Source organism: Triticum urartu, chromosome 3 (assembly GCF_003073215.2).
Source record: "Triticum urartu cultivar G1812 chromosome 3, Tu2.1, whole genome shotgun sequence".
NCBI classification, from domain to species: Eukaryota; Viridiplantae; Streptophyta; class Magnoliopsida; order Poales; family Poaceae; genus Triticum; species Triticum urartu.
Window position 1 is genome coordinate 680,705,026 of NC_053024.1, and position 22,386 is coordinate 680,727,411.

Here is a 22,386-nt window from a genome sequence, read left to right on the forward strand (position 1 = left end):
CTTGGGAGATGATGTGGAAGGTCGATGTTCCCTCAAAGGTGAAAATATTTTTATGGAGATTGGCCCAACAGTCAATCCCTACAGCTGATAGATAACCCACAAGTATAGGGGATCGCAACAGTTTTCGAGGGTAGAGTATTCAACCCAAATTTATTGATTCGACACAAGGGGAGCCAAAGAATATTCTCAAGTCTTAGCAGCTGAGTTGTCAATTCAACCACACCTGGATAACTTAATATCTGCAGCAAAATATTTAGTAGCAAAGTAGTATGGAAGTAATGGTAATGGTAGCAAAAGTAACAGTAGCAGCTTTGTAGTAATTGTAACAGTGGCAACAGTAAAGTAACTAAGCAAAGATCAATATGTGAAAAACTCGTAGGCATTGGATCAGTGATGGATAATTATGTCGGATGCGATTCCTCATGCAATAGTTATAACATAGGGTGACACAGAACTAGCTCCAATTCATCAATGTAATTTAGGCATGTATTTCGAATATAGTCATACGTGCTTATGGAAAAGAACTTGCATGACATGTTTTGTCCTACCCTCCCGTGGCAGCGGGGTCCTATTGGAAACTAAGGGATATTAGGGCCTCCTTTTAATAGAGTACCGGACCAAAGCATTAACACTTAGTGAATACATGAACTCCTCAAACTACGGTCATCACCGGTAAGGATCCCGATTATTGTCACTTCGGGGTTAACGGATCATAACACATAATAGGTGACTATATACTTGCAAGATAGGATCAAGAACTCACATATATTCATGAAAACATAATAGGTTCAGATCTGAAATCATGGCACTCGGACCCTAGTGACAAGCATTAAGCATAGCAAAGTCATAGCAACATCAATCTCAGAACATAGTGGATACTAGGGATCAAACCCTAACAAAACTAACTCGATTACATGATAAATCTCATCCAACCCATCACCGTCCAGCAAGCCTACGATGGAATTACTCACGCGCGGCGGTGAGCATCAGGAAATTGGTGATGGAGGAAGGTTGATGATGATGACGGCGACGGATTCCCTTCTCCGGAGCCCCGAACGGACTCCAGATCAGCCCTCCCAAGAGAGTTTAAGGCTTGGCGGCGGCTCCGTATCACAAAACGCGATGAATCCTTCTCTTTGATTTTTTTTTCTCTCCGAACACGAATATATAGAGTTGGAGTTGAGGTCGGTGGAGCACCAGAGGGCCCACGAGGCAGGGGGCGCGCCCCCCACCCTCGTGGACAGGGTATGGGCCCCCTGGCCTTGATTCTTTCGCCAGTATTTTTTATTAATTCCAAAAATATTCTTCGTGAAGTTTCAGGTCATTCCGAGAACTTTTATTTATGCACAAAAATAACACCATGGCAATTCTGCTGAAAACAGCGTCAGTCTGGGTTAGTTCCTTTCAAATCTTGCAAGTTAGAGTCCAAAACATGGGCAACAGTGTTTGGAAAAGTAGATACGATGGAGACGTATCACTGACCTATTACATCATCGGAATATGTCTACCACTACACGATGTGGGTTATGTGGTGCTGATGATTATTGGCAACATTCTTTGCTTCATTGCACTGTTGCTCGATGTGTTTGGGCATTGCACGATCAGGATCTGGTGGAAGCACTGAACAATACCAAGGAGCCTGATGCAAAAAGGTGGTTGTTTACACTTTTGGACATGTTCTCTCCAAAAGAATTCATCTGGTAACTGTTACCCTATGGGCGCTTTGGCACGCACGGAGGTTAGCCCTTCATGAGCATATTTTTCAAAGTCTGTTATCCACGTATAGTTTCATCATGAAGTATATCCGAGAGATTGCGGAGTGCAAACCGAAGAAAAATCTACGGGAAGTACCTCCAAATATTGTACGCTCGCAGCAAAGATGGATTCCGCCACCGCCAGGTATAGCGAAGATCAGAGTGGATGGGGCTGTTTCACGAGATGCTATGCATGGATCTTTTAGTGCTGTTTGCAGGAACGCAACAGGAGACTACATGGGTGCTTATGTCATTAAGATCCTTGGAATAACGGAACCGGCGACGCTGGAAGCTTTAGCCTGCCGCGAGGCATTGGCACTTGCATCAGGCTTGGGCCTGACACACATCACCATTGCATTTGATTGCCAAGGAGTGGTCAACAATATTAACCTCCGCATGGGGGAGCTTATGCTAGCACCGTAAAGGAGATTACGGAGAAGGCGGAGTTTTTTGCCCACTGTACCTTCATCTTTGAGAGGAGGGCTACAAATATTGAGGCACACAGCCTCGCTAAACATGCTTTCGGTTTGGACGATGGGCGCCATGTGTGGCTGTTAAACCCTCCAGACCTTCTATGTATCCCTTTAAACATTATTGAGCAATAAATAAAGTGTATTTAGACTTAAAAAATATGATAGGGGAAAATCCCTCAAAAGATATGATAGGGGAAAATCCCTCAAAAAATATGATAGAGAAAATGAACGAACGGGACAAATGAAAGATTACAATTCCCTGCTCAAATGGAAAGGCCTAAAATTTTATTCACGTTTAAAAATATAAATTGCCTCCAATTTAAGGCTTCTTTTGATTGCATGAAGTAGAAACATAGGAACAGTAAAACCGTATAGTAGGATTGAGATGGCATGTCCTATGAATTCTTACATGATTTCAAAACATAGGAATTATAAGGGCCTCTTTGATTCACATGTGCACATAAGGATTACACATCCATTGATCATGAAGAGGCTGGCGCGACCTCAAATCTTAAAGATGCGACCGATCAAGATGAATGGGTCGACTAGGGGGGACCGGCATGATGGACAACCCAAAAGGCAACATAGGCCTAGGCATCGAAACAAGCTCGAGACCAATAGGATTGTCATCAATTTAGTGTGCGAGCCATCCGGTCTACCTGTTAGTCCCAAGAGGGCCAAACAAGGCTATAGTAATGCGCTAGGCTACATCCTATACGAAACTGTGAGCATTAATGAAACTAATCTTAAGTCAAAAAATAATGAGCCACCAGCAAGCACTCCTCATGTGAAGATGCACACTCGATATATGTTCTCGAATGAGTCCGTATAGGAGATCACTTCAGTAAATAACATAGCCATCTCCATGTTTCCACTCTTTTGAATGGTTGGAAATCCAAGGCCAAAAATGAACACCTTGCTAAAGATTGCGACGAGATCCAAAAGATGTGGCCTTCGGTTTCTGAGGTGGAATGGAACCTATTCAAGGAGCATGGCAAAACCCTTGAAGTCAAGGTGATGGAAAATGAAGTAGAATATGCAAGCACGAAAGGCAACACCATCAGAAGTCGTGGTTACCTAGGGAAGAGGTTGAAGTGCGTCAAGCAAGATGTTGAGTTTGTTGCGGCGGCACACTAAACCCCTTCAAGCATTTCCAAAACCCGTGCCATAACGATTTCATCAGCGCCTGATACCATTAGGATGAGGAGAATAAGAAAGAGGTACTCTTGGACAAAACAACAACTAAATTCAAGGAACTCTTCGTATTAGCCCGCATATATTTCTCCGAGATAAAGAGCAAATCAAGGTATTCTGCCATCTGTAGTTATAGAAGGCTTTAAAATGTTGTCGGGTTCCCAAGCCTTCAGCAGTTATAGGCAATCGGTTTCATTAGTCTTTGCAGGGTGTTTCCAACATCCCTCAATAGATTGTGGTGTTTGCTCCCCGATGTTGGCCTTCCTTTTTCCATCACTCACCACATCATCCACCTCCATGTTGTCCCCACTTCTCCTATTTCTCACACGAACCTCAAGAGGATGTTGATCCCCTTTTAAACCTTTCCTCTTTTGTCTCTGGAACTTACTGCACTGCTTCCCTTCTCCATTATTCTTTGGAACATTTTCATTCCCCCTTCCCACCCCGGTTCCCCGCATGCAGATCCTCTCCACCCAAAGCCCCTACACTTCTCCCTTTACCAGGCATATTCAAATCCGTTTTGTTCGAGCCCTTAACTTCCTCCGACCCTCCAGTATTTTGTATCTCACTCAGCTTTGTAACCCCAAAGGTCGGTTGTTTCCCACTCCCACTAGTTCCATCCTTCACCTCTCCTGCAGGCGACAGTGATTTAAGTGGGATAAGCACCTCCCGGTATGCTCCAACCTTCCCCTTATGGTCCCCAAGAGTCAGTGGTTTATTTTTCCTCCAAGCATCCTTGTTAGTATGCAAGTTTCTTTTGAATGAGCCAATGTTAAAACTCTTCCCGCTCCCTCCACTTCTTCCACCCAGAAGCTCATCCCTCACACAAATTTCCTTGGCCCGTGTCACTCTCCCTACGGGGTATAGAAGCTTTCATCCATGCTCTGTATTAGGGTTCCTCCCCTTTTTCTCAACTTGATGTTGCACTAATTATTTACATGGCCGAGCCTCCCACATGTGAAGCAAAGATCAAGCAGGAACTCATACTGAAACCTACACCAGAGGAACACATCAGTTTTATCATCACTCCCCCATTCCCCGTCCTCTTCATCCTCCTCTATCATGAAACCTCGCATAAGGGGCTCCTAGATATCTAGACGAACCTTAACTCTAAGGAATTTGCCAATTGCCACCTCGTTTACACCCACATACACTTCCAGAGTCTCCCCTATGAAACCTCTGACGACTTCGCTTGCATCCCGACACATCTTACCGAGGGTAGGTTGAAGATCCTCACGCACACCACACAGACACCCATTTGCAATTCATATTCAGCAAAGTTTTACTCGGGACAAAATCCTTCACCACTAAGAGTGCCTTACCTGATTTACATGGCCCATCCTCAAGTATTTTTCTCTTCCTTGTCGGCTGGTGAAACGTGAACAAGAAGATGTTCTCTCCCATGTCTTTGCAGTCCAAACCCCTCATAGAGCATCATACTCTAGCTAGAGCATTGGCTAGTGCCTCTGCGTGAGCCAGCTTATCTAACAGGATCTTTGATATGGCTTGTGGCTCCACAACACACACCTTTCCTCCCCCTCCCGGCCCCCTCCTCCTTCTCCTCCTTCCAGATGATCTTCCTCCCCTTGCTCTCCATCTCCAACAATTTTGGACTCTTCATTAATCCTTTTACCGACCCATGGTCCCCGAGCACCCTCCAATGAAACGCCAGACGAAACTAGGTTTGGTGTGGGTGGTGTACGATCGTGCGCCCTAGCACACACGAAATGATTATGGTGGAGGGAGGGATGGGTAACTAGATCTTGGTACAGCCCTTGATAGGATTTGATCTATGCGGCAGAAACCCTAAGACATGACGATCGCCTATCCTATTGCTAGAGTAACCAACCGTCACATGAGATACAGACTTGGGATGGAGCATTAGTTACCTGCTTCTATATTAGCAACACCTTCGCCTTGTACGTTCGTGCAGTACACTTCAACGTATTGGACCATTATAAAAACATTTTTTTAGACATACCATTAAAAAACCATGCCATAGAAAGAAAAGAACCTCACTCGAGCGCTCTGTTCCGCTCGTGACGAGTCGCCACGCGGCGGCCTGCAGCACCCTCCCAGGAAAAAGGACGAATAAAAAACCGGCTGCCCAAAAACCGGGGATGGGCCTGGCCCATGAGACACGCGCCTAGTTTGTTGACGCTACTGGGAGACAGCGCCTAGCCGACGAGAGACAGCCGACACCGACAGTCCCCACTCTCGAATCCCGCCGCCGCCGCCGTCGCCGTCGCCGCCAATGGAAGAGCTGCGCCGGCCGCCCGAGTTCGACCACATGTTCACGGACGAGGCGTGGGCCAACATGACCCAGGACACGCGGCGTCGGATCGTCGACATCTCGTGCCGGGTGGAAGAGGAGCCCACCGAAGAGGAGCGCCGCATCCACGATGAGCTCATCGTCGGCGGCGGCAGCATCAGCTACCCCCCCCCCCCCCCCCCCCCCCCCCCCCCCCCCCCGACCCCTCCCTCCTCCCCGATGGTAGGCGCACACCTCCTCTCTACTCGCTAGGGACCTCCTCCGAGAAATTCAATTCTTTTTTCATATAGTACTCCAGTAGTTACCCTAACCCTACACTGAGCCCATGTTCCCAACACGCAACATTAAGCCCAGTGTGTTAATAAGCTGGCCTAGGTCTCGAATCCTTCACGACCACATCACCCCAGGTCCCAAACGATAGGGGGCACTAGAAATTTGACATTTTTTAACATTTACCTACTGTACATGGGTTCATTTTACATGTTTGTGATGTTTGTATCTGATAGTTTGATATGGGTACCAGCAAAGTATCTCATTTTTCATTGTTCACGGACGGACGGATGCAGATTTTGAGGGTCCAATTGAGTCACTTGGCCGTCCGTGGAGGATCTTCGTGGATCCAGATGCTGTTCGTGAGGTCTTGAAATCCGCAGAAGAATATCACTGGCAAATGGAGCGACGTGACAGGGAAGGGGTACTGCAAGGGCTGCATTACGCTGAAAGTGTTGGCTGTAGCACCTCTGGCACTGAGGATGTGCTGCTATTCGACCAGGTATGTGTATGCTGCTCGTTAGTTTAAGCAATGTCACGGTCGCATGCCTTGCACTCTCTCATGGATTGGTAACACTAGTGTCTTTTTGCCTACTGCCTGAAGCTTATTCAAGGCATTCTACTTTGATAGTGCACAGATTGGACTATGAATCCTATTCAGAAGCAAACAATACGAGTTGTAACTGCCCACAGATGCTTGTGTTGCCAACATCCTGCTTTCTTGTTTGTCTAATTCAAATGTCACCGCTGCTAAAATGCTGCTTATTGTCTATCTTCAAATATCTCACATTTATTTTGTCTCTGCAGTTGATGGGTGTGGTTGAAGAGCTCTCTGAGCGTGTAGCGACTATGGAGAAGAAACAGGTCTGTTTTCAAATGATGTACCATGTTCAAATGCCTTATGTATGTTACACTGAACCTTTGGATCTTAAAGATTAGGAAACAATAAGATGTTTGTCATCCTTCTAACTCATGATGAAATGGAATTTGCTCATATATGAAAAAGTTCTTACGTGTAGTTAACTTTTCAGGTAGACTGTAGTTTAAACAAGTTTACTATCTTCTTATGTGGAGGGTCAAACAGTTTTTAAATGTTGGAAACCCTTTACTAATTAGCTTCCTTTGGTGTTATGTTCCTGATATTTTGGCATAATTGAATGCAGGCTTGCTCCATCGACAAAGTCAAATACCTACGTGGAGAAAATGGCAGGTTACTGAAAAAAGTTGTTGAGCTGAATGGCACTGTGAAGAACCTGAATTCTCAAATAGACCCTTTACCCCTAGATGATTCAGTAAACCAGTTGATTAAACAGTGTTTGGGTTCAGACGTCATTTATCTTGTTGGTGGTCTAGATGACATGTTTTGTCCATCGTCAGTAGGTTTCTCATGCTTTTCGCCCTCCCTGGACGTACTAATACCTATGAAACCAATGCCGGATGAAAGGCTTTTTAACTCTACTGTTGCCTTAGACAACAGAATATTTGTTCTGGGCGGTGCTGATCATCCGTATGGAAGCAGCATTGATGCAGGTGCTGATCATTTTTATGTTTACCTTCCCAAAATCTTTCTGGTTGCCGTTTCTGCCCTAATATGTGCTTTTAATCTTTATCATGAAGTTTGCTGTTATGACACAACCTCTGATGATTGGACCCTATGCCCACCAATGACCCGTGCAAAGGCAAACCTTGCCGGAGTTAGTTTGTGTGGGAAAATTTATGCATTTGGTGGTGGAGATGGTTCTGAATCTTTTCTTGATGTTGAGGTCTTCGATCCTGCATATGGGAAGTGGATAAAGAATCAGCCTATGCTGAAAAAGGTATAGCTACCTACATTTTTAACATATCATCCTTGATTCAGTTTACCGTTATTAAGTAATGGTTTGATTTGATCTTGGGTTTGCTGTATATGTTGCAGAGCAAGAAAATAAAATTACCAGTGATTTGATAGTACTCTACCCAGAAGAAGGAAATAATGTGGTGTTTTTCTTCAGAAAAAAATGTGGTTACTGATTAACTAGCTTGTTAGTTACTGGGTTTTCATTTGAGATAGTAAAAAATTTAGAATTGCTTCAAACTCTTAGCTATTAGTCTACATCGTTTATTTGCTTTCATTTTGCAAATTTCCTTATCGTTGACAACAGTCTTTACCATCTTTTTACTTTTTACAATGTACCTAAACCTCGCCTGAAACAAGGACAAGTCGTGGAGAGATATAATCTGCTCAAGGAAATGCATACTTTTATAGTGCTCTCAAAATGCCATCTTATTTTTCTACTTACTAGTTTGGTTTCTTACTTAGTTCTTTATAATGTTGCTCTGGGATATGATTTTGTACCTATGTAGGATGTGATGATTTCTTTTATCTGAATAACTTATCCCACTTGGTCCTCAGCGCTCTGCTCTAGCTGGTGTGAAACTCAATGGTGCGATTTATGCGGTTGGTGGATATGCTGGTATTGAAACTTGGAGGTGATGTCCTTTTGCTGCCTGTATGTAGAGCTACTGTTACAAACTCATGTTGATTAATGACTTTGTGAATCCCATGCGAATCCTCTATTTAAAAAGGTGGATAAATAATTGGCTTAAAGTTAAAGTACTGTACACTGAATGACTAGTGTAAATCTGTAATCAACTGAATCGTTTCTTTAGACTTAAGCACTTAATCTACTGATTATCAGGGATACAATCAGACCGTAACCCATGAATCATTTCACAATGCTCATTAGACTATTTCCTATGGCTTTCATGGTGGTGAACTTGTTGTTGAAGTGAGAATAATACATGGACTTTTTTGGCTAACATTATGGTGTTGGTTGCCAGCTGCGCTGAGAGACTTGATCCTAGGGAACCTCACTGGAAAATGCTCCCAACGATGAGTACACAAAAATGCTTCCATACGCTGGCAGTTCTTGATGAGAAGATGTAAGTATGGAGCTAGCTCTTTCTTACAACTTAGGAGGATCCACCAAAACTTGCCTCCAAGCATTGTTGATGGTGTAGTCATGAGTTGCAGATACCTAACTTGTCTTGCCATTTGTTGCTTTCAGATACTCGATTGGTGGTTACAATCCTGAGGCTAGAGCAGGGGTGGCCACTGTTGAGCTGTACGACCCAAGGATGCCATCATGGGTGGCAGTCGAACCAATGAAGTATATAGTTATAGACGTGGTAGGTAGCTACACCAAGATCTATGCTTGCATCAGTAAATCTATCAAGCATCAGATTGCTAATGTCCAAATTGTATATAGTTATAGAACATACTACTCCCTCCGTAAAGAAATATAAGAGCATTTAGATCACTAAAGTAGTGATCTAAACACTCTTATATTTCTTTACAGAGGGAGTAGTAAACTTGTGGTTGCATTGCATGTATGTATGTGTGTCAGTGTGGAAACTCCTGATGTATGAACTTGTCTGTTCTTATTCTTATAATTTTGACTAACTAACAGTTGGAACCTTTATGTTGGATAAACTTGTCAGGTAGAGTGCTACAGTGAAGGGCGTGGTTGGGTGAATACAGCGCTCAAATCAATCGGCAGGAGAAGCCATTGTTCTGCCATTGTCTACTGACTTGGTTGCAGATGCTTTACAGTGGCCCAGCAAGTCTACTTGCTAGTAATGCATCAGAAAGTTTCCTATATGTACTGAAAACTGGAGTGAGCTCAATTTGGCAAAAGCCCTCTTTTTCTGTAAGGGAGGAAACTCTAGTCCCTCTAATCCAGTTTCAGATCCCAGTCCGAGCTCTTATCTTATCTGAAACAAAAGCAAGAAGACGGCAGCGCATGGTGAACACCAAAAGTATTTTGCTCTAGAATTTTCCCTAGCTTAGGGTTTTCTACCTAACAGTATCTTCCTATGATTACCTTGGTTATCCGAGAACCTTTTTCTCAAAGTAAAGAGCTAGGACAAGCTTGCAATATGGCTAAGGGAGATATTTGGAACACAGTTTAATTAAGCATTATATGAGGAATAAGTGTAATAGCGTCTCAGTTCTTGTATTTGATTGGCTTCTCTGATTTCATATCATAAGTGTCAAACACAAGTTCTTCTTCCTTCTCTCTCATTTCTACTTACAGAGATAAAACACACGAGTTACATTGAATTTGAATTGCGTCTGGCTTAAAAAAACTTCTTTGCTGATTTCATAAGAGCGCCAAACATAATTCATTTATGAAAAACATTTCAATTATATGTCAGGTTTAATTTTTTTTATAATTTCAGAAATTCATAGACAGACTATTTTGGGCAAGTTTCACAAAGTTTGCCAGAACTGGCATTAGCACTATATGATCAGCAGACCAGAAATAAGTGCCCCTTCAAATACACGAATAAGTGACATTGACCATTCATATAACTTCTAATGAGCATCTACTAAATGATCAACCATGTAATCGTCAGTGTTACACCATCACCGAAAAAGTCAGGATCAACCGGTTTTAAACATTATTACAGCACTAATCAGCATCTACTTGTGCACACTTACACCAAGGCTAAAATAGCAAATAGGATATCATTCTCTCAGGCCTTCCATCTAAGAAAAAGATAACTCAGGCTACTCCAACACCGACAAAGGAACTGACTTTGAAAACTGGGCGCCACTGATCATTCTTCATAGTCGTCTACACTTAATATAGTTGACCACACAACTCGCACCGAGACCAACGCTCCATTGCTAAACCGATACGTCTGCTCCTCTTCGCCATGCTTGGACGCCACAAACGAAAGCGCGTCTTGGCCCTCCTCCATGAAGTCTATACGCAGCGTGTCGCCTAGATTCACGGCTGCAACGAACTTTTGAATGTGCTTCCCGCTGGATGGTATAAAACCAACTGTGTCACGGCAGTGCTCATCGATGAAGGAGTAGGAGCCTTGGGAAAGGACAGTGTTGCCACGCATGCGCACAAGAAAGCCATCTGCAGGCACCTCCACAAAATCCAGGTCTATAGTAGCCTCCATGCCTCTAGGAACAACACATGTTTCCAGTGTAATCTTGCCGTTGATATCATCGACATGGTTCAGTCTCCACGGGTCAAACTGTTCAGATGCTTTCAGGCAACCGGAGACAATAGTCAAGTCTTCAGCAGCCACCTTGGCCTTGGCCTTTATATCAATTTCGATCAAGCAGGATGCTGCGAGTATTCCTCTTGCAGGATTCCTCAGGCATAAATAGCCACCTTTCTAAAATGTAGGGAAGAGCAATGATAATCAGACTTAATATTGGATATATTCTCCATAAATAACATCAAGGATGTGTATAAAAGAAGGAAGGATTACATACTGGGTCAACTGCTTGTGCATTCTCTCTAGAGCAATGGAAAATGTAGTTGCGCGAGAAATCCAGGTGATCCCTTACTGCGATCACGCCATAGACCTCGATATTATTCGATTGTACCATATTCTCACGCAAAAACTTGACGAAACAGTAAGATTTCGTATACAGCTCGACCATAACATCGAGGAACTGTAGCATAGGGACAGGATTGTGTGGGCATCTGTCATCACCACCAAATTCACACGAAGCGTATCTCATCGGACCCGGCCGAGCTGAATAAATCAAGCAGTTTGGGTCATACTACCACTTGTATCATCATCATCAGATTGGAAAGGAAAGAAGAACGCTAGTACTGATTGGTAAAAAGATTTGCTTGTGCAACATAAAATTAGCTTACCTGGTGAGGGTCGGTGTAGGAGGTGTAGCTGGTGGTATCTAGTCCAGAGAAAAGCCTTTGATTTCTGTATATCCCTGGACAATGTTTGGTTCGGCGGCCGGGTGTCGACGGTCTGCGCCATCGGCGTCTTCGTCATGGTCTTGCCGTCCTCATCGTCATCTGCGCATTCGTCGGCGTAATGCCGCCCTTGCAGCACCGCCTCCCAGTCCTCTCGCTCCGCCTCCCGGTGATGTCTGTCCGCGAAATCCAGTACCTCAGCGACGGCAGCGGCATCGGTGGAGACGCTGCAGGGCCCGCCGGCGCCGGCGATGAGTTGATGCATGCGGCGTTCCTCTTGGGTGGGCTCCTCTACCACCCGGCACGAGATGTCGACGATCCGGCGCCGCGTGTCCTGGGTCATGCTGGCCCACGCCTCGTCCGTGAACATGTGGTCGAACTCGGGCGGCCGACGCAGCTCATCCATTGACGGCGGCGGCGGCGGCGGCGGCATTCAAGGTTTGGGATTGGGGATTGGGGATTAGGGATTCGGTCGACCCCCTCTCTCACTCTCGCGAGGGCTCTACTGATATCGAGCTGGGCTCACCAGGCCAGATCCGAGCGCGAGTAGACTTGGGCCGGAATCCGCCGCTGTTTGGACCGTTTCTTATTGGGCTAAAGTTCTTAATCTATTCCCTCTGTTCACTTTTATAAGACTTTGAAGACAGTTTAGACAATGTGCAAAACATCTCATTTTGAGTTGTCTGAAACGACTTCAAAAATGAACGAAGAGAGTAATTTATATTGGGCTAAAAATAAAAACATTAAAAAATGAATGATAAAAACCTGAAAGAAAACCGATTAAAGAAGAAAAACACAGTTGTCTAAAAAAAACACAGAAAAATACATGAGGTAACTTGACAAAACCGGAGAGCTCTTTTTTTAAGGGAAGCCAAGTCTTTATTGCTCAAAGATCACAGAGTTTGCAATACAAAAAGAATCATGAGGTTAAGCCATCCAAACATGACGGCCCCCTTTTTTTACTCATTTTTTTTATTTTTAGATGTTTATTTGGCTTTTGGGTTTCACCCCGGTTGTTCTTAGGTTTTGGACAAAAAACACTGATTTGCTTCTGCAAGACAGTTGTGTGCCATTCGGCAAAGGAAAAAATAAATGTGTTTTTCTCATTCTGTGATAGGCACAAATTTAGTTCTTGTGAAGCATTGGATTTGTTTCTACGAGATGCACAGTCGTGCCTTTCGGAAAGAAAAAAACGCGCTTTTTTCTTTTGCGAGAGGCATAGATTTACTTTTCGTGAAGGCATGGATTTGCTTCCACAAAAGGCTCAACCATGCCTCTCGGAAAAGGAAAAAACATATTTTCTTGTTTTATTTCTACAGGAGGCCAGATTTAGTTCTCGTGGAGAGGCACAATCGGAAAGGGGGAATGTGTTATTTTACTTCTGTGAGAGACACAAATTTGTTTCCGCAAGAGGCACGGCTGTGCCTCTCGAAAAAGGTAAAAAAAACATGTTTTTCCTTCTATTAGAGGCATGGATTTGCTTCCGCTAGAGGCACAATCGTGCCTCTTTGAAAAGGGGAAAATATGCTCCCGATTTGATTTATTTTGTTCGTTTTTTCGTGAAAAAAAAAGAGTTTGTCGAAACCTATAAACATGGAAACTAGTTTTGAAGATTTCGATGCAAGGAATCCAAGGGTGAAAACGTTTTGAGATTCGGATGCACGACTTAAGAGATAGAACGTTCTAATCAAATGAATTTACGAAAAAGGAGAAAACTCCTAGGTGACAACATGTGACAGCATACCGTGCGGCACTTATTTTTTACAATAACCACCTTGTAAGTGCATCTAGTGCCACCCCTAGTTGGTTTTGGAGTATTGACGACAAACCTAGTTGAGGGACTAATGTGTTTGTGAGAATTGCAGGATAACACAGGTAGAAGTCCCTCATTGATTCGGTTTTCCTACCAGAGATCACCCCTAAAAATGTACGAAGACATTGAAGTCAATGGTGGTATATGAAGATATTCACATTGAAGACTATGACAAGAGAAGACACCACGTGAAGCCTATGGAGCTCGAAGACTTAGATCTTTCGTAGTTCTCTTTCATTTGTGTTGAGTCATAGGAACCACCGTACTGTTAAGTGGGGTCCAAGAGAACCAGTCAGAACGACTGAAGTGATGCCTAATTAAAAACCTATGTCTTCGAGTGAAGACTATGAGAGCTAATCTTGTCCAGAGTCAGACAAGTCAGCTTTGCTTGTAGCCCAAGTAAAGTTGCCGTGTGGGTTTGAAAACTGACCGTTGGAACACGTGTCAGTTCCTTAGTGACCCAGGGTCATTTCGGACAAATCAGGTCGGGTTGCCAAGTGGCTATAAATAGCCCACCCCCTACAACCATAAACGGTTGGCTGCTCAGATTCAGTGCACGGCTTTTGTCGTTTGAGAGCAACCCACCTCGAAGCCTTTGAGAGAGAGAATACCTAGCGAGGATAAAGTCCTAACCACCCAGAGCCAGAGAGAATTGGGCATCACTTAAGTCTTCTTGTCTGAGTGATCTGAAGACTTATTACACTTGAGGACTGTGCATCCTCCAGCCGGTTAGGCGTCGCGTTCTGAGCATCCAAGAGACATTGTGGATTGCCGATGAACGAAGTCTGTGAAGGTTTGGGAGTCTATCTTGAAGACTTACCAGAGTGATTGAGCGAGGTCTGTGTGACCTTAGCTCAAGGGGAATACGGTGAGGACTGGGTGTCCTGAGCTGCGTGTTCGGGACTGGGTGTCCGGGACTGTGTGTCCTAAGGTTTAAATACGTAGCCGCTCCAACCAGACGTACAGTTGTCACAGCAACTGGAATCGGTCCAACAAATCATTGTCTTCAACGAGTCACTGGTTTCATCTTCACTTCCTTTTACTTACTGTTACTCATTGTGAAGTCATTGCATGCTTGCTCTATCTTTTGTCTTCACAACGTGAATGTATGTTCTTTTTGGCTTCATAATATCTTCCTACCCGATCCTTATTACACTGCAGCTATTTGTCATTGTGCTTTCACTCTATTGAATACTTGACCATGGCTTGCCTAGTGTAGTCTACCTTCCACTGCATAGTAATAGGCATATCTCTACTGTTTGTCTTCATAACTTCTATGTTTTGAAGACTTTCATAAAAATCGCCTATTCACCCCCCTCTAGTCGATATAACGCACTTTCAATTGGTATCAGAGCAAGGTGCTCCCTTATTCTGTGTGATTCGGTTTAACCACCTGGAGTTTTAGCTATGTCGACTGCAGGGATAATTAAAGTCTCCGCTGCGTGCCCCGTCTTCGATGGAATTGAATATCCCTACTGGAAGAATAAGATGTGCATGCATCTTGAAGCCATTGACGTCGACCTATGGTATGTCGTCGAGAACGGCATTCCCAAGGCTGGAGAAGGTGTCACTGCTGCTGATGTCAAGAAATTCGTTCAACTGGACTCTACTGCCAAGAATATCATCTGTGGTCATCTGACCAAAGGACAGTATGGCCGTGTGAGTGCTTTGAAGACATCCAAGCTGGTCTGGGACTGGCTCTCCAAGGTCAATGAAGGCATCTCAACCCAGAGAGATCAGAGAATCAGTGTTCTTCGCAACCTCTTCAACCGCTTCAAGCGAAATGACAATGAGAATGTCCAGCACACATTTGACCGACTCACTGACATCACAAATGAGCTTCAAGCCCTCAGCGCTACTGAGATCACCAAACATGAAGTCGTCAAGACGTTGCTGAGATCACTTGATAGTTCGTTTGACATCCTAGCCCTGATGATTCAAGAACGTCCTGATTTCAAGACACTCGATCCGTCTGACATGCTCGAGAGGCTCAACACACATGAGTTTCAGCTTTCTGAGAAAAGAGATATCTACGGTCCAAACTATGGGCGAACTCGTGCCTTGAAGCCAAAAGCTGTTTCCTCATCTGAAGAAGAATTTGACAGCAGTTCTGATGATCCTGAAGACATTGGAAGGGAACTTGCAATGCTTGTGAAGAAGTTCCAAAAATTCATCAAGAAGAAAGGCTTCAGAAAGTCTTCACGATCAAGCTCAAGGAATGATGAAGTTTCTGTTCATGACTACAAGAAGAAAACATGCCACAAGTGCAAGAAAACTGGACACTTCATCTCTGAGTGTGCACAGTGGGACAATGAGAACAGAAAGAAGAAGAAGAGCAAGGAATATGACTCTGACGACAAGAAGAAGAAGAAATACTCAAAGTCTTCTTCCAAGTCTTCCTCAAAGTCTTCATCACACAAGAAGAGCTCATCTGGCAAGGCACGTGCGTTTGTTGGCAAGGAAATGGATTCAGAGGAGGAGTCCGCTTCTGAGGAGGCAGAGGTGGAGTCTGAGGAGGAGTCTGATTCTGGCATTGCAAGTCTGGCTACAGCATACATCGCCAAGTTCATCTTCAACACTGAAGACAATGACTTCATCACCGACACCGATGCAAATGACAAGGACTACTCCGCTCCTACCTACTGCTTCATGGCACGCGGTGCCAAGGTAAACACACGCACTACTCACTATCAAACATCTAGTGACGATGACTCTAATTGTGGTTCGAAACCCAGCTACAAAACACTTGCTAAAATTGCAACTGAACAACAGAAAGCTATGGAACATATTCAAAAACTGTTAGACAGAAGCGATGATCTGTTGGGTGCTGAAATGACTCGATCTGAATCCTTAATTGAAGACATAAAAAATCTTCACGTTAAGTATCAGGAACTTAAAAGTCGTCATGATACTCTCTCAACAACTCATGAAAAGCTTTCCTATGATTATCTTCAAAGGAAGCAAGATCTTGATAAATTGAGAGCGGCTCATGAAGATCTTCAAAAGGAAAATGAGTCACTTCGCGCCAAACAGATCAGTTCCGCTCAGGAAGGATTTGAACCACCATGTCTTAAATGCATTGAGCGTGATAATGCTACTTCTGTTGCTGAATGTTCCACTGCTACTGCTATTGCAATATCTTCAACTGTTGATGTGGTAACTAACCCCTCTGCTGAGGATACCACCGCTATTGCTGATGAGAATGCTAGGTTGAAGATATTGCTTGAAACAGGGATGTATAAAAGTCTTAAAGGGCATCAGACATTATGTGATGTCCTCAAGAAGCAGATTCTGAACCGAAACCCTAGGAAAGAGGGTGTTGGGTTCGTAAGGAAAATGAATGCAGATGGCTCTTACTGGAAACCTGAGCAGTACCCCAAAACCATGTGGGTTGCTGCAAAGGAACCTTCAGCAGATCCATCCAATATATCTGGCTTCACTTGTGCTAACCCCATTATCATTGATGAATCCTTTGATGCAAACTATGTACTGTTTAAGAATCAGAATGGTGAAGTGTTTGCCAGGTACATTGGTACTAACTGCAGGAATGGACCGCCCATGAAGAAGATCTGGGTTCCGAAAAGGTGTCTGGAAAATCTTCCTGTGAATGTCTTCATGACACCTCACATGAAGAAGGCAAACCTCAGACCAAAGGCTTCATACGGTCCAAAGGCTTCATACAGACAGAGGACTCACCTGAGTCGCACTAATGCAAATGTTTTGCAGGGAAACCATACTCAGGCATATGAATATGAGAGCGGTTCATCAAACCGCCATGTTCATATGACCAAGAACTATTCTGCCTATTCTTATGAGTACTATTGTCCGCCTGTTAGACTGTTTGCTAGGGCTCCAAAGCTAAAATTCTCAGATGCTGCACTTAGACTTATTGCTTCTAAGCCACCCTTGAAGATGTGGGTGGCTAAGAAAGCTTAACTCTCTTTTGCAGGGAAAGGTCTCCAGCAGAAAACCAAAATCTTCTGACGCTATTGCTGGGGACCTTAAACATCTTGTAGGGCACAAGATCAAATGCCCGAATGGCATTACTATGTACTTCGTTCCTGAATCGCATGCTACTCTCCTCATTAGTCCTAATCTGGATCTAAGTTTTCATAACCCACTGGTTCGTCAAATGTTTTTGCTTCACAATTCTCTTCGTGAAGCCTATCCCCCTAACTGCACTGTAGGGTACGACACCAGCGTCTTCAGAATGGATTATTGACAGTGGGTGTACAAATCACATGACCGGCAAAAGAAGCCTTCTTATGGACTCAACCTTACGTCCATCCGACAAGAGCCACATCACATTCGCTGACACTGGTAAAAGTAAGGTATTGGGTCTAGGTAGAGTTGCAATCTCAAGGGATCAACACATGGATAAAGTCATGCTTGTTGAATCCCTTGGCTTCAACTTAATGTCTGTCTCAATGCTTTGCGATTTGAACATGATCGTAATATTTGGAAAATATCGTTGCCTGGTACTAATGGAATCTGACAAGTCTCTAGTGTTTGAAGGGTATTGGAAAGATGATTTGTACGTAGTAGATTTCTCAGCAGGGCCACAGCTTGCAGTATGTCTTCTAGCAAAAGCTTCAGAATGCTGGCTTTGGCATCGGAGGCTTGGGCATGCTGGCATGAGGAACCTCCATACCCTTGCAAAGAAGAAGCATGTCATAGGCATCGAGGGCATCAAGTTCAAGAAAGATCACTTATGCGGTGCCTGTGAAGCAGGGAAGATGACGAGGGCCAAACATCCCTCGAAGACAATCATGACCACTACTCAACCCTTCGAACTGCTTCACATGGATCTTTTTGGTCCCACTCACTACTCAACTTTTACCACTACAGCTTGCCTATATGGCTTTGTCATTGTTGATGATTACTCTAGATATACTTGGGTGCACATAATCCTTTACAAGACTGAAGTGCAGGATGTCTTCAGACGCTTCACCAATCGAGCAATGAACAACTATGGCGCCAAGATAAAGCACATCAGAAGTGACAATGGCACTGAATTCAAGAACACTGGCCTTGATACATATCTTGATACCTTGGGCATCACACATGAATTCTCAGCCCCGTACATGCCACAGCAGAATGGCGTCGTCGAACTCAAGAACAGAACACTCATTGAGATGGCCAGAACGATGCTAGATGAATACAAGACTCCAAGAAAATTCTGGCCTGAAGCCATTGACACTGCATGCCATACAATCAACCGTGTTTATCTTCACAAGCTTCTGAACAAGACATCTTATGAACTCCTAACTGGCAAGAAGCCTAATGTCAGTTACTTCAGAGTATTTGGCACAAGGTGCTGGATTAAGGACCCACATCACACCTCAAAGTTTGCACCAAAAGGACATGAGGGTTTTATGCTTGGATATGGAAAGGATTCACACTCCTACAGAGTCTTCAATCTCTTTCATTACAAAGTGGTTGAAACAGTGGATGTGCGGTTCGATGAGACCAATGGTTCACAAAGAGAGCACCTGCCAAATGTGCTAGATGAAGTTCCATCCAGTGAATCAATCAAGCTAATGGGAACTGGAGAAATCATACCTTCTGAAGCTCATCCTGAAGAGGAACTCATCATCTCCGCACCAGATCAACCTGAAGACAATGCTCAACCTGAAGACAATCCCTCCAACAACGACAATGATCAGCAAGAGCAAAGTCTTCGCCCTGTACATCCACGCGTTGCCAACGAAGTGCAGATTGAAAAAATAATTGACAGCATCAATGCACCCGGTCCACTCACTCGTTCAAGGGCAACTCAGCTGGCAAATTTCTGTGGGCACTTCGCATTCGTCTCAATTATAGAACCCAAGAAAGTTGAAGAAGCCTTCATGGAACCTGAATGGATTCAAGCTATGCAAGAAGAGCTTCAACAGTTTGAGCTGAACAATGTATGGGAACTGGTTAAGCGTCCTGATCCACGGAAGCACAATATAATAGGCACCAAATGGATATACCGCAACAAGCAAGATGAGCATGGTCAAGTTGTCAGAAACAAAGCTCGTCTCGTTGCTCAAGGATATACGCAAGTGGAAGGCATTGATTTCGATGAAACATTTGCTCCTGTGGCTAGACTTGAAGCCATACGTATACTGCTGGCCTATGCAAATCATCATAACATACTTCTATATCAAATGGATGTGAAGAGTGCCTTTCTCAATGGCAAGATTGAAGAAGAAGTGTATGTTGCACAACCACCTGGGTTTGAAGATCCAAAACATCCTGACATGGTATACAAGCTCAACAAGGCACTGTATGGCCTCAAACAAGCCCCTCGGGCCTGGTATGACACACTCAAATATTTCCTGAAGAGCAAAGGCTTCATACCTGGTTCCCTAGACCCCACTCTCTTCACGAAGACATATGATGGTGAACTGTTTGTGTGCCAAATATATGTGGATGACATTATCTTCGGCTGCACCAATCAGAAGTACAGTGAAGAGTTTGGCTATATGATGCAAGAGCAATATCAGATGTCTATGATGGGGGAGCTGAAGTTCTTCCTCGGTCTTCAAATACGACAACAACGCAACAACATCTTCATATCTCAAGAGAAGTATCTCAAAGAGTGCCTGAAGAAGTTTGGTATGCAAGACTGCAAAGGCTTCACAACACCAATGCCAGCCAAACATCATCTGGGTCCCGACGACAATGGTAAAGAGTTCGATCAAAAGGTATACCGCTCCATGATTGGTTCTTTGCTTTATTTATGTGCATCTAGGCCAGATATTATGCTTAGTGTTTGCATGTGTGCTCGATTTCAAGCGGCACCAAAGGAGTCGCATCACTTAGCTGTGAAGCGAATTCTTCGATATTTGGCTCACACCCCAACTCTAGGATTATGGTATCCAAAGGGCTCAGAGTTTGATCTGGTTGGATTCTCGGATGCTGATTATGCTGGTGACAAGGTTGATCGGAAGTCTACATCAGGCACATGTCACTTTCTGGGACGATCACTTGTATGTTGGTCTTCAAAGAAGCAGAACTGTGTATCTCTCTCCACTGCTGAATCTGAATACATTGTTGCTGGATCTTGCTGCGCTCAGCTTCTGTGGATGAAGCAAACTCTCAAGGACTATGGCATTCATCTGAAGAAAGTGCCACTTTACTGCGACAACGAAAGCGCCATCAAGATTGCCAACAACCCAGTTCAGCACTCGAAGACAAAGCACATAGAAATTCGTCATCACTTTCTCAGAGATCATGTTGTGAAGAAAGATATTGATATCATACACGTCAACACTGAAGAGCAATTGGTAGATATCTTCACCAAGCCCTTGGATGAGAAGAGATTTTGCAAGTTACTGTGTGAGCTAAATATCCTGGAATCCTCAAATGTCCTGTGATCAGGCACACATCCTAACACTTATGCATATTGATGACTTAGATGTGCAACACACGAAGTAACGTATATCTTCAATCAATGAAGACATACATTCTAAGTGTGAATACATTAATGTGGAATTTGACTTCGGAGCGCCACGATAATTGTGCGCCGTGTCTGGGTCTAATACTTCCTATACGATGGGTAAAGCCACCACCAAACGTTCTATTTTGAAGTGTTTCACTCATGGCGTTACCTTACAATGTCTTCACATTTGGTTTGGCTTCAATCTCAACATGTCTTCATGATTATCTTCACTATGTTGATTATATAGATATTTATATACCAGTGTTCTGTCCTCTACAACATTCACTTATAGCTATGTCTTCCTTGATTCTTTTGAACTAAGTGAATGTGATTGGACCCTAACCTCTCTATGCTTTCTATCTCAAATTCTATCTCTCCAAGTCATATGCATTCTATTGAAACTGTCGAATGTCTTTTCTGCGCCCTTGTCAGCAGAAGACACAGAGACAACCTTTAAGTCCGTTTTCAATGCTCATTCATCCACATGAAATCCGGAGAAGTAGGAACGACCACCCGACAATCCAGGTGTGCGTGGGACGTGGAACAAACCCAAAATTCCGCATGATGGCCACGTGTTACTTAGATGCAAATCGCCAGGGGCACCTGTGTAATAGCGCAGTGCCACCCCTGTACCTATAAATACACACTCACAGCGGTCATTATCCCTTCTTCCACCCTCGCACGAACCCTAGCGCCACCACTAGCCCTCGACGACGCCGGTGACAAAGCGCTTCGCTGCCGCAACCTCTCCGACGCCGTCTTCACGCCGATCGCGGACATCGTCCTCTCCGCCGTCGCCGTAGGTGTCCTCCGTCGCCAAGTTAGGGCACGGAAGATTGAACTGCTCGGCCTCATCTCCCACTCCGTCTAGCAGTTCCCAGTGTGGTACATGTCCGTGGGAGAATCATTTGGTTCTCATAGTCTGCATTCATTTGCAGAATTCTTACAGCATCACATAAATTCTCCTGAAGCCAGTTCCTGTTGGTCCAGCAAGAGAAAGCCTTTGAAGCCTTTGAACGTCTTGAAGCCTTTCAAGCTAAAGTTTATGGCTTCAGAGAAAGCAGCAAGGAAGGGAGGCAGACAACGTCGTGGCAGAACATCCACAGATCTGCCAGATGAACTCGCAGAAATGTACAAGATAGATCCTGAAGAGGATTACAGTCAGCGCAAGACCTGAATCCAATGGATTCGACGATATTGGGCAGAACAATGGTTCATGTCACGCCCCAAAACATGGTTCAGACGTAACAGCCGCCACACGTTTATAAACAAAAGATTATAAACGTGTGAGGCCTAAACTAAAACTTTTCACAATAATACACATAATAAGCATGTATTCTTTATTCTGGGGATACATAGTTCTTGCTGAAAATAAACTTCTAAAGTACTTCAATTTATTCCCTCCCGGCGCGTGCTACGCCTACTGCTCAAAGCCAAGCTCAGGATCATTACCAC

At 44.1% G+C, this 22,386-nt stretch overlaps 2 protein-coding genes across 2 annotated transcripts; one reads left to right on the forward strand and one right to left on the reverse strand.

The window, feature by feature from the left end:
• The first annotated feature begins 7,588 nt into the window (after window positions 1-7,588).
• On the forward strand, window positions 7,589-9,777 carry LOC125545889 (kelch-like protein 17). The gene is made up of 5 exons (XM_048709944.1): window positions 7,589-7,780; window positions 8,356-8,432; window positions 8,784-8,885; window positions 9,011-9,131; window positions 9,444-9,777. Exons 1-5 carry the CDS (start codon window positions 7,628-7,630, stop codon window positions 9,531-9,533), a joined length of 543 nt encoding a protein of 180 aa, XP_048565901.1. The 5' UTR covers window positions 7,589-7,627; the 3' UTR covers window positions 9,534-9,777.
• Window positions 9,778-10,296: 519 nt separating this feature from the next.
• Window positions 10,297-12,178, reverse strand: LOC125545888. Its single transcript, XM_048709943.1, has 3 exons — window positions 11,633-12,178; window positions 11,242-11,507; window positions 10,297-11,141 (listed from the first exon to the last, which is right to left on the reverse strand). Exons 1-3 carry the CDS (start codon window positions 12,120-12,122, stop codon window positions 10,566-10,568), a joined length of 1,332 nt encoding a protein of 443 aa, XP_048565900.1. The 5' UTR covers window positions 12,123-12,178; the 3' UTR covers window positions 10,297-10,565.
• Window positions 12,179-22,386: the final 10,208 nt, after the last annotated feature.

Bases quoted from the DNA above. Each gene is read 5' to 3' on its own strand.
- LOC125545888 (XM_048709943.1), bottom strand. From the start codon at position 12,122: ATGCCGCCGCCGCCGCCGCCGCCGTCAATGGATGAGCTGCGTCGGCCG. The intron at 11,508-11,632 runs GTAAGCTAATTT...TGATTTATTCAG, and splicing joins CCTACACCGACCCTCACCAG to CTCGGCCGGGTCCGATGAGA. The intron at 11,142-11,241 runs GTATGTAATCCT...CCTACATTTTAG, and splicing joins ATGCACAAGCAGTTGACCCA to AAAGGTGGCTATTTATGCCT.
- LOC125545889 (XM_048709944.1), top strand. From the start codon at position 7,628: ATGACCCGTGCAAAGGCAAACCTTGCCGGAGTTAGTTTGTGTGGGAAA. The intron at 7,781-8,355 runs GTATAGCTACCT...CTTGGTCCTCAG, and splicing joins ATCAGCCTATGCTGAAAAAG to CGCTCTGCTCTAGCTGGTGT. The intron at 8,433-8,783 runs GTGATGTCCTTT...GTTGGTTGCCAG, and splicing joins GCTGGTATTGAAACTTGGAG to CTGCGCTGAGAGACTTGATC.